Genomic DNA, 17,538 nt, shown 5'->3' with positions numbered 1-17,538 from the left:
ATCTCTAGAAAATGGGAAGTAGGGCTGTGGCTCCAGGGATAGGGAGTAGCGTGAGCTGAAGAACTCAGAGACAGTGACCAGACATAAGGTTCAAGCCCCATGATCCACAAAAAAAAAAAAAAAAAGGAAAAGAAAGACTTAGGGTTTTTCTGAAAACCTGCTTATACATAGAAACAACATTCTCAATGGATGCAGCACAGCAGGACATGCCATCCTGCTGCTAAGTGTCTGGGCCTGGCAGGCTGGACACGGGAAGAAGTCACTGAGGGACTCAAGGTCATCCTTGTTTCTACTTGGTTAAGAGTTTAGGAATTCTGGGATCTAATTTGAGTTCTGTTAAGGAATGGCTATTACCTTATTCATTTATAATAATAAAAAAAAACCATGATCCTACAACCAAATTCTTTCATATTGTTACTGAAGCCAAATTGAGATTATTTACTACAGAGTAATGACGCTTGCGGTGCCTTCAGAAAAGCTCCCACTGGTGACCCACTCACCCTACAGCATTCAGGGGACATTAGGTGCTCTCCTTCCCTGTCATTCTAAAAACAAAACCAGGCAATTTCATAACAATTCAATTCTGTAACGGAGGCGTATAAAACACAAGCAGCTACATGCAGTTCATTCCCCTACAAGTTTCTACCAGGTGTCGAAAATCAAAATCTCAGTGTGGACGCTGCCTGGCTGTTTGACTCAGAAGGTATTTACTCTCTTACTTTTTCCTTTCTTGTAGATAATCTGACCAAGACCTCCTGGGCTTTAGGTTTCTCCTTCCTCTGTAAGTTTCACTGTAATTTAGGGTAACCTAAATATTATTATCCCTATTTTTAATTTTTAATTAATTATTTTTTTTTTTGCCAATCCTAGACCTGAGTTCCGAGCCTGAGCATTGCCCTTGGACTTTCTCAAGGCTAGAGACCTACACTTGAGCTTCAGCACCACGTCCACCTTTTTTCTATGTATGTGGTACTGAGGAATTGAACCCATGTCTGGGTGCATGCTAGGCAAGTACTCTACCACTAGGCCAAACTCTGGGCTCCTGTTGTCCCTATTTTTAAGATGCATTTCAGGTGAATCTGAGGGTTTTAGAGATTAAGTTGTCCTAAGTTCCAAGAGAGAAAAGTAGAATTTGGAAACCTAGCAGTCTGGCACTCATGCTCACAAACTTTACCTTCCATAAAACTCCATGCCAGTATTTCTTGGCTTAAGATTTAAATACTGGAAGGAGTTTCGGTTACACTTAGTAGTTGAGGCAGACAGGGTCAGAACAAAAGGAGATGAGAATACTTGACTGAAATGAAGTTGAGAGGTAACATGTGAATTTTGGTTGACGTGTATCCCTGCTTCAATAACCAGGAATACTCAGAAAGGGTTGTAACAATGTGTTTTAAAGTGCTCTTGTGCAAAAAAAGGAAGAAAGGAAGAAAGAAAAGAAGAAAGAAAGAGAGAAAGAGAGAAAGAGAGAGAGAAATACAGAAAGAAAGAAAAAGAATCACTTAGAGAAATTCTTCCATCAGCAAAAAGAACAAGATGTGAAAGTTTCAGGTGCAGGGCCAACATTCAGATTCTAGCGCCTGGCTGCAGATGGCCCGCCCCCTTTATGGAGTTGGGGAGCACAGGGCATGACATTGTGTGGGTCACAACAGAGGGCTGCAGTCTCCCATCAGTCAGATCACTCTTGTTTTCTTAGGGCAGAATGTGAGTATTTTTTCCACTTTATTTTCTTGTTATGGCATTAATTTTAAGTCTTAAATTTTAGCTAAGGGCAATCTGGAAACAGCTGTGCATATGTGTAGGCAAGAAGGGAGTCCCGGCAGGTACCCACTGTTTCATGGCTGAATTGCTACCAAAGCAGCCCTGGATACAGGGTCCACAAATTATTTTTTCCTTAAACTGATTTTTCCAGTTGGTTCAGTATATTAGTTACAGAGGCCTATATTATTCTCCCCACAGGGCTTTCCTGCTCACAATTCCCAAACAAGCTGATAAAAACTCCATTTTCTCCACAAAAATATTTTGGTTGTTGAGGCTTTTTCTTACCATAATTACTTCCTGAAAAATGGAGTGGTCAAATTTTCCTGTATATTTTTACATTAAATTGGGTATACAAAATTTGGCCCTTCATATCTTTAGGTTGTAAAGCAGATTCCTAGCTTGAAAGAGCTGAACAGTTTCTAGCACTTACTTTCCGTATTCACTTGCCATCAATTTGATCAAATACAATCTCTTACCATTTAAATGAGGAAATCCAGGTGAAAATTAGAGTTTCTGATGTCTTATAGAATACAGTATTTATTAAAAGAAGTCACCCATATACCCCTCAAGTATAAATTTCAAGACTCGAGGTAGGTAAGGTTTGGCAAAAGCAATTCAATGAGAAACAAATTAATTTGATTATTTTCATGATGCAGATCAATAGAGTCAGCCTCCAGAGTTCCTTGGCCTGAAGGCAGCTGGATAATCGATAGGACCACACAGCTGCCTCTGGCTTTCCTCTCCCCTGCAGCGTCTCGGGTCTTTTCTGGGAGGATTCTTCACGCCTGTGTAATTCTAATTTATGTCAACTAGAAATCAAAGAAATTCCAAGAGGTTTTGGTCATAGGACGTTGGAGTGGACCTTTCACAATCTATTTGTGTCTATTCCTTAAGCAACAGGACCCCTGGATCCCTTCAGGGTCCTCTACTGACCAAAAAGAAGAAAATCCCAGAAGGGCAGCTACCTGCTGGGGCCGAAGTGGGGAGAGGCTCTGAGTAAATTCAGGCATACTTTCTCCACCTAATCTATAACTCTGCGGAGACGTAAGAACTAAGCATTTAAACTCAGAGCTCTGCCAAGAGTGGCTCCTCAATAACGCTCTTTAATCATACCCCAGACGCTGGCATTTTCAAATCAAATGAACAGTGTATAAAATTAGTTCTGCATGAAGTTAAAAAAAAAAAAAGAAAGTGAAAGGGAGCTTTTAAAAGCTCCAGCATTTCTCCATCCAACTGCTTTTCAGAAGGGTTTGGCATTTGAGAATTGCTACGTTTATGATGTTATTCACTGCTCATAATTCAGGCCCTGTGTCTCCGAACCGGTATTAACACACACTGTAGAGCTTTCCCAAACCAGCCAGGCTGCCTCTGGCGAGGTCTAATTTCTTAGCCAATACCATTTCTGTGCTCCTCCTTCTCACCAACCTTGCTACCCCAAACATTTTTCATTAACCTTGAACATTGCATTTCCATTTTTCCCTCTAGCTTTCCCATGACTTTTTTTTGTTCTTTGCAGTTTTGTTCTCTATCCAATACTACCTTATAAGAAATGAGAAAAATATAGTATTAGAATAAATAGATCCATAGAAGCTAGAATTCACTGATGTCATGAAAATAATTTATATGACCAAAGCTATGACTGATGGTCTATAATTGGGGAAACCAGAGTAAATATATTGCTCTTATTAGAGTCACATTGATTATATATATATATATATATATGTATATACCATTCAATAATGTGAATTAAACTGATAGGTAATTTCAGGTCAACTCTAATTCCCAAGGTCAAGTAAGCCTTTGAACTGTCTTTAAGAATATAAGCTTACCCTAATTCATCAAAGCCATCTCACACAGTGATTTCTACTCTTAGCTTTCACAGTGCACTTAAGGTTTCACAAGATTACTTGGCACCGGCCTCACCCGTTAACATGCTTATCCACCCAGCAATCGGAAAGGCTACTCAGAGAGGAATTTAATGCATTTGCTAACTTTACAATGCATGGGGAGTGCTGATTTGTTCAATGGCCAGAGGATTCCAACCTAGACATCAGCAATGTTGCAGCCAAAGAAATGTTTGAAAGTTTAGCTTAGACAAGGAAAGAAAGAAAGAAAGCAACAGTTTGGTAAAGTACAGCCTGCAAATGATAAGTGGCCCCCAAATGAAAGAAAATACAACTAGACTCCAATATCTCATGTTCTCTGAGAACATTAGTGCTAGAACATGCTCTCTGCAGTGAAGGGCCAAGGACAACATTTTCAGTGAGATGGTTGTGTGGACAAGCTCAACTTGCCTCACAGTAGACTCTTACTGGTGCACAGAATGGGGTGGTAAACTCAACCTTATGAGTTTTATTAGTGATTAGCAAAGCTAGTTAATGTATATGAAGGATGATAGGCCCAAAGTACTTTTGCTATTTACTTCTTAGTTGTCATAGATGACTAAAGGCTGAAAAGAGTGAATTTTGTCTACCTACTAATTCAAGTTTTATTCCTTTCTTGCCTCTCTTTTTACTTTTGCCTTTATTTTCCTTGTTCTCTTTCTTTACCTATGTGAATATAATTTTCAACTCACATATTTCTAGTATTGTAAATCTTTGTTCAACTGTGTGCTGGAGTAGATTAGATGGCTAATAAGTTGATTCCAAATATATAGTCTCCTGTTGGAGACACTAGTTTTTCTTGAAAAACCATGCAGAAAGCTCAAATATTGTTATCTCTGTAAAAAGATGATAGTTTTAATTTTAAATTTTTGTATAGAAAAAGTATAAGATCATCTTTTGTATTCTGAATTAATTCTCTTCTGTTTCAAGTTCTTTTAGAATGACAGAGCAGACAATATATTTTTTCCTCATTTGGAAATTAAAATGTCATGGGACAGGTTAATATATGGCATTAATGAAAGGAATAATAACAAAGTATTTTCTATTCAATGGACATTATTCTGAATGCTTCATACATGTTAAATAATATATGTTCACAAACTTACATGTTTACAGTTACAAAAGATAGATAGTAGGTTTACTAGGTTCTCTTCTTTTTCTCTCTTCCTCCTTTCTCCTCTTTCCCTTTCTCCTTCCCTCTCCCCCTCCCTCCTCTCCTTTGCCCTCCTCTTCCCTCCTCTTTTCTTTCTCTCTTTCCATTCTTGGAAATAAACTTTACCAAATGACACAAATGTAGACATGGAGCTGAGACCTGAACCTGAACACTGGTTCTAGAAGAGGTGTCTTCCTTGCTAAATTCTTTTCTTCTCTATTCAATCTTTCTTTAAAATTTTGATGGTAATTTAAATTATAGAGATGGATGACATAATGTAACTTTTAAAGGCTCAATAGCTACTTCAATCTGGGTTTCCATCCAACTAAACCAGTAAGTGGGACTTTCTGTGCAAGGCTTAACTTGTACTTTGTACGTGGTTTGGAAATGTCTGTCCTCATGAAACCTCTTGTGTTGGCTTTAAGCTAACTCAAGTCTCAGGAAATCAGACAGCAAGACTGGGCTCCTTGGGATGGGCTGTGTTGCAGCAGGCTCTGTCAGATGGCATTAGGTTGGAACCAGTAGACTCTCAGAGCAGCTTTCTGGCGGGTACTAGGATTCAGATGCTACCTAAGGAAGGGATTATAATCTTTAGGGAGATCCTTACTGGAACAGTCTCTTTATCTTATTTTGGACTAATTTGTACTTAGGTAAAAAGGGACTTAAATATCAACAAAATTCTATGCAACAACTACGTCTGGAAAAGTCTTCTGTACTAACAAGACAATACAACTTGGACAATTTATCTTTGAAGGTGGATCCTAAACCTAAAGAGGGACAGAATAGAAAAATGGCAAATTCTGAGAATAGTGATGGAATCATAAATATGTCTGAATATATACATGTGGTATACTTATTTAGAAAGTATTTACAAAGCATTTGCTTTTGATGGAAACCAAGCAGACACTGCTGTCATTGTTTGGTGTTTCTAGAAGTATTTTATCCCAGTACCCTCTAACTTAGTTTAATAAAAGCCATTTGAAGTGGTAAGATTAGTAGCAGCATGAATACTAGCAATGAGATTTGAGAGAGACATGTAACTTCTGGGTCTCAGCACCATGCTAAGTTACAAAGTAAGTAGCTTTTTAGCCCGGGATACATTTTAAGATGACAAAAAGAAATGTGCTCACTACCTAACCTATGTAACCCCTCTTTATATACCTTTACAATAAAAAAAATACACAAAAACAAACTTAACTAGCATAGGTCTAGAGTAAATTGGCACTTTAAAACATCTGGAAAAAAGAATTAGATCAATTAGCAAAATGACATAGCATACAAGGGACTTGGATCATTCTTCTTTATGCCCTCAATTTGCTACATTTAGAAAATGCATGCCCTTTGAGTGGCATGTGTGCTTACGTTCATATTCTTTTGCTAGACTTGTCCCTATCACTTTCTTAGCAGGCATCTGAGGGAGACCTTTTCCATGCAAGCAGTCATACTACTCAAGATTGTTCCTAGGGTTGTGCTATAAACACAAAGATTTCAGAGACCTTTGGTGAATAGTCTTTGACTAAAGACTGATATTTGCTGGCCTCTACTTTCTCACTTTCACAGTGTAAATAACCAATTTTTAGATTTGTCACTGGGACAGCATGGGAATCACAAAGAGAAAAATACTTCTCTGGTGCCTAGTACTCTATACAGATTTTTTATTATCTTTATTCTCAGCCTTCAAAAGGTCCTATGGTCATTGGTACCATTTCATAACTCATGCACATATTGTTGGCCATCCCTATAGTCTTCTGGGGCCACTTCCCCTGATGTAGTGAGAGAAAGCCAATGTGAATAAACATACAGATCTTCACACACCATACCCCACTCCAATCCTCAAACGGCCTGAATCCACACAAGTTGAACATTGAAATGACACATTGGAGAAAAATCAGTTTTGGCACTGCTCTTTCTACTTGATTGTTGCTGGAAATCTAGAATTCAGAATAGAACTTTACTGCTAGTTTCTCCAAATTGAAGTTTGCCATAAAAACTTTTAAATTTCAGCCCATAAACTTATGAATAGGAGTATAAAATCTAGGATGACTGTGTATGATTAGTTTTTCATTCTTCTTAAGTATGAAATTTATTATTAATCAGAAAAAAAAGCAAAAACAATTTCAGACTAGCTTAGAAAATCAGGCCAACAATGACTAGCTATTGTAATATGGTGTGTGTGTGCGTGCATGCGTGCGTGCGTGCGTGCGTGTACTTAGGGACAAGGAAGAAAACCGTATCAGGCTACACTCTCTACTGATAGTCACAAAACAAACAACTTGATAGACAACTCTTACTTTGTCACATCTCATCAGTCCCAAATATCTCAGAGACTTGCTGCTCTGTGCAATCAGGGTGGCTCCTTGATCTGTAATTTCTTTACACCATCCAACATCCACAGTCTCTATTGTCATGCTGTATCGCCCAATAGCTATGAGTGCTGTAGAGGGCAGAGAGGGAGAGAAGGAGAGAGAGAGAGAGATTAATGTCAGTGGTGTAAGGGATCTCTATATTATTATGAAGATTGCTCCCATTTCCTCACTAAATTTGTTCCTGAAATGTTGTGTGCAAATGAATGTTTTATAAACTAAATTAGATTTGAAATGCTTTAGGAAAGCTTGCCCTATGACAAACCCTTTTGTGAAGCGAATAACCGTTCCATAATTTCTCTTTCATTGGACACAACCTTTTATCAGTTTCGCTCATCATAAGGTTACTTATACTTCCAAACATTCACATTTGAATAAGTAATAAAATGAATTACAGATATAGCATTACAAAAACTTCAGCTATTAACTAAATTTTATCCCCGTAAACATTAAGTTTTTAAAGAAGAAAAACCCATGGACAATATTACTGTGAGTTGTGTTATATTATGTATAAATTTCTTTATGAATCAGCATAATTTTTTCCACCTGTTCATGACCTGCAAAATGTAGGAGCATATAATATTTTTCACATTTATCCTTTTTGAGACTGTTGGGAATTAAAAAAACATTATATCTGTAGTTGAGTTTAATTGGTGCCATGCTAGAAGTGCAGCAAAGGGAATGCATTTGTTATGGTAAATTTCCTCACCATTTCAGAAATCTCCTTTCTATTAACATATAAAATGGAGCCTGTCATCTGAAAACTATGACAGTATCTCTAGCATTCTTGACTATTTGGCACTGTACCACTACTAAAATGTAGATGCTTATCTCATAACCTGCAATATGTACCACTTATCCCTGCAAAGCTCTCTAACCCATCATCCTGTCAGACTAACCAAACAGTGAGTACAATTTTTTAAGGATATCTGAAATGATAGGTATGTACATCTCTATATTTATGAAGCATAAAACAGTTCTCAACACTTTTAGGCAGGATAAATTTATTGTGCATTTGTTTGTGAACAAAAACCCCTGAAAATAATGCTATGAATATTAAAAAGAAAAGAGACATTGTTTGCTAATTATTTCTCTATCTGAGATAGCATAGTTCATTTTCTATAACACTAAAAATAGGTGATATTTTCTAAAATGTATTGATTAGATTGATAATACAGTGAATGACTTATGTTAATAAATATAACTTAAGGAAAAGATCATTTGGAAAAGTATCATAATTGTCTGACTAGATTTTATTTTATTTTATCTAGCACTTATGACTCAAAACACTTCCAAATAACCATGTATTAAATGTTTATTAAAACAACAGGATCCCAGCGTTTTCCAGTAAAAATATCAAAGAAAAAGAATCGTTAAATTCCTTGTGTATTATTATGCAAGTCTGCTAATGTTTTCACCTTTGTCTATGTTCTGGCATTTAAGACTTCCAGCAGGGAGGAGGGTGGTAGAATTTGTTAACTAGTAAAGGTTTGCTGAAATGGTCTGAGCAGTGATTTTGTGTAGTAAAAGTGATACCAGAGGTTAATCACACTGGTGAGTGTTGTTCTCTCTGCTGTTGTCATACCTTGTACAACACTGACTTTCTGAAGATCTATGGTATGTGAAAAGTAGGAGATGCATGAAATAAATCCCTTTCAATACCAAGTACTCAAACTGGTATTTTAAAACATGCAAGGTGCAGAGAGGACCCCACAAGGTTGGTGACTTATGTGTGTATGTGTGTGTATTTCATTGAATCTTAAGGCTAGAACACAAAAGCCTTAAACTATTCAGAAAATCAAATGATATGAGATGCTTTCCCAAACACTTTGTGATCAAACGAAGTCAACAGTTCTAGAGTGGGTGCTAAAAATCACTGGTTTTGGAGTTTTTCTTTCCTTTTTCTTTCGTGTCAAAACTAAAATACACATAAACAAAATAAAAATACACAGCTGAATATGAATGAGTATTCAGTTTTTGTTTTGACCTTGTTTTGCTTACTAAAGAAAGAATTAAACTTTATTATTCCCTAATTCATTCATTTATTCAATAAATACCACATGAGTACCAAAGCATTCCTGCCAACACTGTATTGCCTACTTTCCACATGCCAGGTTCTGGCTAAGAATTTCCAGAGCACTTTCTGATTTAGCACTCACAGTAACGCTATGAAGTCTTATTGTTATTTTCACTTTAAAGATCAGGAAATTGAGTCACAGACTGAATAACTTTCCTAATGTTATAAGGTCATAAGTGTGAGAGTGAATTTTAAGTTTTGAGCCAACTCTTGGCATTGTCTGTACTTCAGATAAATCACATTAGAATCAGTGGCTAGGAACCTGGTGATTCTAGTAAGTTTTATTTCCATGATGCAACTGTGTTGCAGGACCCAGCTTGGGCTGTGTACTGGGGATACAGACATTCATGGAGTTTCGAGGTTGGTTTGGTGGCAGTCAGGGTGGGTGTGGTTGGGGAGATAAAGGAGGATGGCCCAAGTCAGGGGTCATAGAGGGTGCTCACCCTCTAGTGCACCCATTTCCCAATTCCTTCTTGTCTTTCAGTGCTGAACTCAAAAGCTGGCTTTTCAAACAGATCACCACATCATTTCCTATTATGGGGAATGCTATAATTTATTTGTTTAAATTTTATGGTCCACATCTCACATTAAGAATGGGAGCTCCTACTCATTGCTATTTTCTAAGGACTCAGCACATCCTTGGCACACAGTAGATTCCTAAAGAATTATCGAATGTACCAGTGATTATTGTTCTTCTTTCTTCAAGGGAACAGGCTAACAGAAAGTAAGCTAGGGCTTGGGAGTGTGGTTTAATGTTAGAGTGCTTGTCTAACATGCATGAAGCCCTGGGTTCAATTCCTGAGTACCACATACACAGAAAAAGCCAGAAATAGTGCTGTGACTCAAGTAGCAGTACATTAGTTTTGAGAAAGCCCAAGGACAGTGTCCAGACCCTGAGTTCAAGACCCAGGACTGGAGAAAAGAGAGAAAGAAAGAGAGAAGGAGGGAGGAAGGGAGGGAGGGTGGGGGGAGGGAGAGAGAGAGAGAGAGAGAGAGAGAGAGAGAGAGAGAGAGAGAGAGAGAGAGAGAGAGAGGGGGGGGGGGGGAAGAGAGAGGAAGAAAAGGAAAGCAAGCAGGCAGACAGAAAGAGACAGAGGGAAGGAGGAAGGGAAGGGAGAATGAGAGAAAGAAAGAAAGAAAGAAAGGAGAGATGGAGGGAGGAGGAAGGAGAGAGAAACAGAGAAAGAGAGAGAGACAGAGAGAAGCTAAGTTTCAAAAGAGGAGCTAAAATTTTGTGGATTAGACAGAGGAAATAACGTGTAAAGATGAGAAATGAGTGATGAGAAAGACGTGGAAAGATGAGAGATGAGAAAGTACAAAGGAGCTGTAGGTCACTATATGTGGCTAAAGTAAAAATAAGTTCAAGGAAGAGTCAAGATTCATTGCAGAAATACTTAATCAATGATTAATGATACTGGTGTAGGGACTAGAGACACAAACAAGCTGAGGCCTCCTCGCATCGTGACACAAATCCCAGCAGAAGAGACAGCTTGAAAGAAAGAAATATAAAAGTAAATAGAATTCTAAATTGTGACAAGTGCTCTCAAGGAAATGGATTGCCCACTAGAGGAGAAAAAATACAGTTAGATTGGTGAAAGGGATTGTGGGAAGCTATAGCAGATGAAATGGTTCTTAATTCTTTCAATATCTCTTCAATAACCATTTAGAGATAAGAAAAATATGGTTAAATAGCTTACAAAGATCCAGCTCTTATTAAATGGAAGAATTAGACTATAAACTGAAGTTGACTCTAAAGCCAGTGCTCATTCTGTCACAAGTCTTTGCCTGGAATAACAATGGAGCCTATATATTAAAATGTATTTCTTATTACTACTATTCAGGGCTTAAATAGTATAGTCCAGAGAGTGTCAGGTATTTACCCTGTGATCCTAACATTGGCCCAATGGACTCTCTCTGTCTCTCTCTCTCTGTCCCTCTCTCTCTCTGTCTCTCTCTCTTTCTGTGTGTGTGTGTGTGTGTGTGTGTGTGTGTGTGTGTGTGTGTGTGTGTGTGCTGGTATTGAACTAAGGGCCTCAGTGCTGTGCTTTCGCTTTTTACTCAAGACCTGGAACTCTAGCACTTGAACTACTGCCCTACTTTCAGTTTTTTGGTAGTTAATCTCACAAACTTTCCTGCCAGGGCTGGCTTTGAACTGTGATTCTCACATCTAGGCCTCCTGAGTAACTAGAATTACAGGTATGAGTCCAGCCCAATGGAATCTTTTGATTTTAAAATATAAACCAAGTAATTTACCTCTCGGCTCATGAGCTACCTGTGAAACCTATAGTGTATTTGAGTCTCAAGGCCAGATGTCCCCACACTCTTTGTAGATGTCTGACCTTTAACATTTCTTAATGACAACTTCCCCACATGGAGATATTATATATGTATATACTGCTTGTTTGACAATACTAGTCTGAGGTTCAAATGAGCTAACACAGTTAAAGGACTTTTTAACTACAAAAATGTTGCAATTTCATTGATATTTGGCCACAGTATCCTAGTGAAGTAGGTGATATAAAGGTGAAAAGATTTGAAAAGAGTTCTGAAAAATAAAAAGTCCTGGGTAAATTAGAACAGTATTTAAGCACTTCTGTCACTGCTAGAGTTCTTGAACTTCGGGCTCTCTACTGGTGATCACAAATTCGCTTGTGGAATGCACCTGGGCCAATAGGCTCTAAATGTAACATACGATTACTACTTTCAGTAGAGGCTGTTGACACATTATATTAGCATTTATTGAGCCTTGAAAAAGAATAAACTATGAAAGATTAGTTCCTAATTTCATGTTCTTTTTATGTACTAAGAAAGATACATTTAAAAAAATTATACAAAATAAGAGCTATTACTATTCAGTGAGTTATATAGCAATCAATATCTGATATTAACTATCAGATATTCCTATAGGCATATAGGTGACAGAGTGACTGAAAGATTCAGGCATATGGACTGGGAGTTTGGCCTAGTAGTAGAGAGCTTGCTTAGCATACACGAAGACCTGGGTCTGATTCCTCAGTACCACATACATAGAAGTAGTAGTGCACTAGCCCTGAAAAAGCCCAAGTACAGTGCTCAGGCTCTAAGTTCAAGCCAGAATTGACAATAAATAAATAAGATTCAAGCACATATGCCCTTAATTTTAACCAAGAAGTTCCATATCTAGGAATCCACTTTGACAATGTAGATCTAATCATACCAAATTACATTAACATGACTTATTTATTAGGGAGTGATTATAATTTCAAAATAGTAGAAATAATCTAAATGTCTATGGAAAGGAAAATGGGATTGGGAGGGACAGGGAAGTGGTTGAATAAATTATATGACAACCACACAGTTTAATACTGTAAGGCAGTAAAAAGTGAATAAGGAAGAATGCATGTGGAGTGGTTTCTAAATACCTAAGTCAAAAATAAAAGTGCAAAGAACATACATGGTGTCCTACCACTTTTCTTATAAGGCATTGTTCATTTACACAAAAGTACCATGGAAAAGATAAATAGAAGCTAAAGAAATAGAACTATTGATTTAAAAAAAGAAGGAAGAAAATAATGAGGTCTAGCCAGGATGCACTGGTGGGACTTGAAAATTACTCTTTTTATATAGCTGATTCTCAGCGGCACAGTGATGTGTTACATACTTCCCCAAGTACAAAATGTGGAGGAAACCCCCAAAAGGCATACAAACACTATGAAATGAATCTAACTGTATCGGAAATGAATAGCACAACAAAGATGATTAGTACAATTATGATGAAGGAATGGGGATTAAGAATTGAAGTTCCATTGGATATATAGGATTGTGTAACATAAAAACAGAAAGAACAGTAAACTGCACTTGTTAAGTGCAGTGTATATTTACTAACAGAAAATCTACTTGTCCCTGAGGTATTAGTTAGCAATCCACTGCCTACTCTTTGTATAATTTAAGATTACATATGACAGTGCATTTTTTCACTGCTAAAAACATTACAAAAAGTAAGAAAGGAGGTAGGACTTTTAGCAATTTATATGTCTTGAATTGGAATTAGAATGGACTTATATATACAAACACAGACATAGAAATAAAAATATGGTGAGATGATAGGTGGATATGCCTGGTTTAATACACAATATACATATGTGTATATACACATATAATCCTAGCATTCTAGCTTTTTCTGAGAGTATTGGGAGAAATCCCTCATAGCACCTCAGATCTTTAGTATCAAAATACTATTCTGCAGTAGAATTAATCACTATTTCTTAAAAAAAAAGAGGAGGAGAGTTGTTAAAGAATTAAGTCAGGAAAAACACAAGATTAAGTCTGGAAAATCTAATAATGATGGGAAAAGATGTATCTTAAAAAGAATGAAGGCTGGCTCATGCCTGTAATCCTAGCTACTCAGGAGGCCGATATCTGAGGATCAAGGTTCAAAGCCAGCCTGGACACAAAATGACCTGAGACTCTTATCTCCAATCAACTTCTAGAAAACAAGAAGCAGGGCTTGGCTCAAGGGTAGGTAGGGTAGCCTTGAGCTAAAGAGCTCAGAGACAGGACACAGGCAGAGTTCAAGCCCTATGACCCACAAAAAACAAAAACAAAACAGAGAAAAGAATGAAGGCATGTCAAAATGATACAGAATCCAATTAGAAGGAGCTACCAATGGCCAAAACTGGACCAATTTATGCATCAAAATAATGAGAATGATGAAAATTTAAATAAATATCCCTATGTCCATACTGATATAAATTAATCAACATAAATAAATAGGTGAGGATGAACAACCCTTCCCTATAAATGAATTTTAGTTAATAAGAATGGAATGACAAATAAAATATTATTAATCAGTATAATAATTGTTGATCCATCAATGGATACTAAGAAGAGTTGGTAACAGAGGAAAAACTAAATACTGGCACAATACCCAAGATATATACCAATTACAGATGGGGAAAAAAACATAATTTTACAGTTGCTAGGTCTAGCAGACATTACCTTAACCAAATGATGGAGGACTACATCTCTGGTGAGTGACAACTACAAGAATCCTATTTCTCCTGACTGTTTCTGTGCTATTCTGTCAAAATGAATAACCTCAATCTACTCATAAGAAAACATTGCAAATTCAAGATGGGAAACATTATATAAAATAATTCACCAGGGCTGTGAGTTTGGCCTAGTGGTAGAGTCCTTGCCTAGCATGCAGGAAGACTTGGTTTGAATCCTTGGTACCACATACATCCCAAAAAGCTGGAAGTGGTGCTGTGGCTAAAGTGGTAGAGCTCTAGCCTTGAGAAAGCCCAAGGACAGTGCTTAGGCCCTGAGTTCAAGTCCAGTACTGGCCAAGAATAGAAAAAAAATAATCATTTACCAATACTCTTCAGGCAGTGGAATTAGAAAGACTCCCTACTTACCCCCAAAATTATACAAACAAAATCCCAATCAACAAGTACTCACAAATTGGAAGAGACAGAGTCAGTGACAAGTGAAAACAAGGTGGGATTTTGGAGTGAATAATGAAACAAATAAAGAAAATAGAAGGAAATTAATGAAATTTAGATAAAAATGTCTGACTTAATCTTAATGTTGGAATGTTAATTACTGTAATAACCTGGCAGGCTTAGCTGTCCAATTGCTTCTGTTTCTGGAAAAATGCTTAACCTGCTCCCAATGGTTTCATCCTTGTGGTTATTGACTATGGGCATCATATGGAGACATCACATGGCTACTACCACCTGCTGTGGTGTTTACCTTTTAAAGCTCAGCCACACTGAAGATCCAAGCTGCTCTCTATCAGCCCGAAGGTGTAGGAGAGCAGCTGTGCTGCTATTAAACTGACTCCTAGCTCTGTTCACTGAGTGCTGATGACTCTATTGCTGGGGGTGTTCAGGCCTCCCCCCCACAATGGCTGGGATATTGAATTACCTGCTTTTGTTGACTTGATTTTAGTTATGAAAGTTGTTAATATAAGGAGTAGCCAAGTAAAAGTGTATATGGAGCTCTACTACTTTTGCAGCTTTTGTAATTCTAAAATTAGTTGAAATCAATGACTCAGAAAGCAAATTAAACTAACATAAATGAATGAAATAAATAGAAGACTAAAATTTTCTAAGTTAAATAAAATTTAGTTTTTACAGATCTGAAATATAAGTGTTGGAGCTAAAAATACATTATTCCCCCACAGAGGAGGAAGAATTAGTCATATAAATGAATTAACAAGTGACCTGCAAGTGCTGTTTCCGTCCTTTCTAGTTCTCTCTTCTGTTAAGTACCTAGGTACATGTAATAAAATCAGAAGAAATACCCCAGTGCTTAAAAGAATTAGGGTTAAAATCTAACAGTAGGATTAACATCTTTCATGTATACTTGGATAAAAGCCATTTGCAAAGACATTTCTTGGCACAGTTACAAAGAAATATGAAAAACATTCTTGATGTAGATGTCACAGAAGCTACAAAAACAAAGAACTGACACTTTCGGAGACTGTTGTTGTGTTGCTGGTCCTAACCAAGGTTCCCTCTGCCCTCCAGGGACAACTTCACCCTGGCTGTTCAGGAGAATCACAGGCTCCCAGTCACCATACAGATGCCCAAACCCACTCCCTGGAGCTCTGCTTCAGATGAAGCTGTAAAAACTTTGGAGAGCCTGATGTGCAGCTGAGGGCTGCACAAAAACCAAACAAACAAACAAAAAAAACACTGGAACAGAATAACCTACAACTCAGGCAAAGTCAGTCAGCTAAAAACAAAAGAGCTCACTTTTAAGGCTATAAGAAGCTTAAACGAACTGATGCTTTAAAATAAATAGTAGTTGCTTGTTTATAAGCCAATACTTTTCAATTCAATCCTTGTTACTTTCAATTTATGTCCCTTCCTTCCATTTTCATATATAATTATATCCTTCTTATTACTTGTAGTAAACCAGGAACTGACCACATTCTGAAATACTCTTTGGGATTGTTTTGTATTGTAAACCTTCTTTCAGTGCATTTAGTTTTGAAAGCAGCACTTATCAGGGCTTATTTCATCATAGAATTGTTTATCAACCTATCTGCCTTCTTCACTACACTGTGAAGGCTTCAGAGCAGAGAATGTGGGCTAGGCTTTATCTAATCTCTGAGTCCCTGAAAAATCAAATGTCACCTGCTTTTAGATTTAATTAATTTTAAAGTATGATATAAATGTCCATTTCCTAAGAGCACAAACTTGCGGAATCTAATGAAGTTAGGGTCCTGAGGAACAGAACATAGCTGCATTCTTCAAGTATCCGATTCAACCACACTGTTCCTATTACTCAGATAACTGTTATCCTACTTCTAAACAAATGGATTAGCACTCTTGCATTTTAGAATTGTTTGTTGTCAAACAACAAACTTTCTTTAGTTTTTATCTGATACTTATGTTTCTCAGATCCATTGTGTTGTTTTGTGTTCATCACAGTCCTGTTCTAATGGACATCTGGGTGTTTTTTTTTCTGGTCTACTAGTGACAAGGCTGCTGTGAGCATGAGCATACATTTTTGTCTGTTTTGTTTTTCATTTTACCTTGGTAAATACATAAGCATGAGAACGTTAGGTCACCTGTTGAGTTTAACTGCCAGTGTGATTGCCATTATTTTGTATTTTTACAAAATATAATACATTTTACATTCCCAGTAGTATGTATGAAGGTTCTAGATTCGATTCCTCCATTCTTCTATTCCTCTAGCTTCTATGCCTTCATTCTTTCAAGTACATAGTAAAAGTCAATTAAGTTAAATTAATCCAGAAAGAAAGGCACAAAGATACTTTTTTTAAGTTATGGGCCTGCAGGAAAGAATAGCTTTCTAAACAGTACATAAATTTTCATGCAACTGTGAAGGAAAACACTAGTAAAATAAACAGTCTACTTTAGAAACATAAACCATATAATAGGAAAGGAAACATGGGGAAAAGAATAAAGATATAGAAAACTTTTCAAATGTGCAGTTATTTCTGATAATTTCAAAGACAGAAGACTATGCTTTATTTAGCATCTCTGAATCCCTGAGAATCATGTAATACTTATGATAATTTTTATATATAATAAAAATGATCAGGACTCGGATTGTACCTTACGTGGTACAAGTGCTTGCCTAGTATGCATGAGGCCCTGGGTTTGATTCCTTGGCACCACATAAAAACAACAATGAAAAAACATCATAAAAATAAAATAAACAAAAAAAGTTCAGTGATGGGCTAGTGTTATTGCTCAATAATAGTGGATAATAGTAAAGTGTGAAAACACCCAACAGTACTAGGATTTTTATGATGAGGCATATTTGGTCATTCATCTTTGTTAAATG

General features: G+C 37.0%; 1 protein-coding gene across 1 annotated transcript in view; it reads right to left on the bottom strand.

Annotated features, from left to right (window-relative positions):
• The window catches only part of Fbxl17 (F-box and leucine rich repeat protein 17), a 434,432-nt gene that overhangs the window by 16,971 nt on the left and 399,923 nt on the right, over positions 1-17,538 (bottom strand). The window contains exon 8 of the mRNA XM_090331543.1: positions 7,086-7,228. Coding sequence (XP_090187669.1) covers positions 7,086-7,228 — 143 coding nt within the window. The remainder of the gene's footprint in view (positions 1-7,085; positions 7,229-17,538) is intronic.

Source organism: Megascapheus bottae, chromosome 4 (assembly GCF_031878675.1).
Source record: "Megascapheus bottae isolate mThoBot1 chromosome 4, mThoBot2.hap1, whole genome shotgun sequence".
In the NCBI taxonomy this organism is placed as follows: domain Eukaryota; kingdom Metazoa; phylum Chordata; class Mammalia; order Rodentia; family Geomyidae; genus Megascapheus; species Megascapheus bottae.
This window is presented reverse-complemented; position numbering and strand designations above follow the sequence as displayed.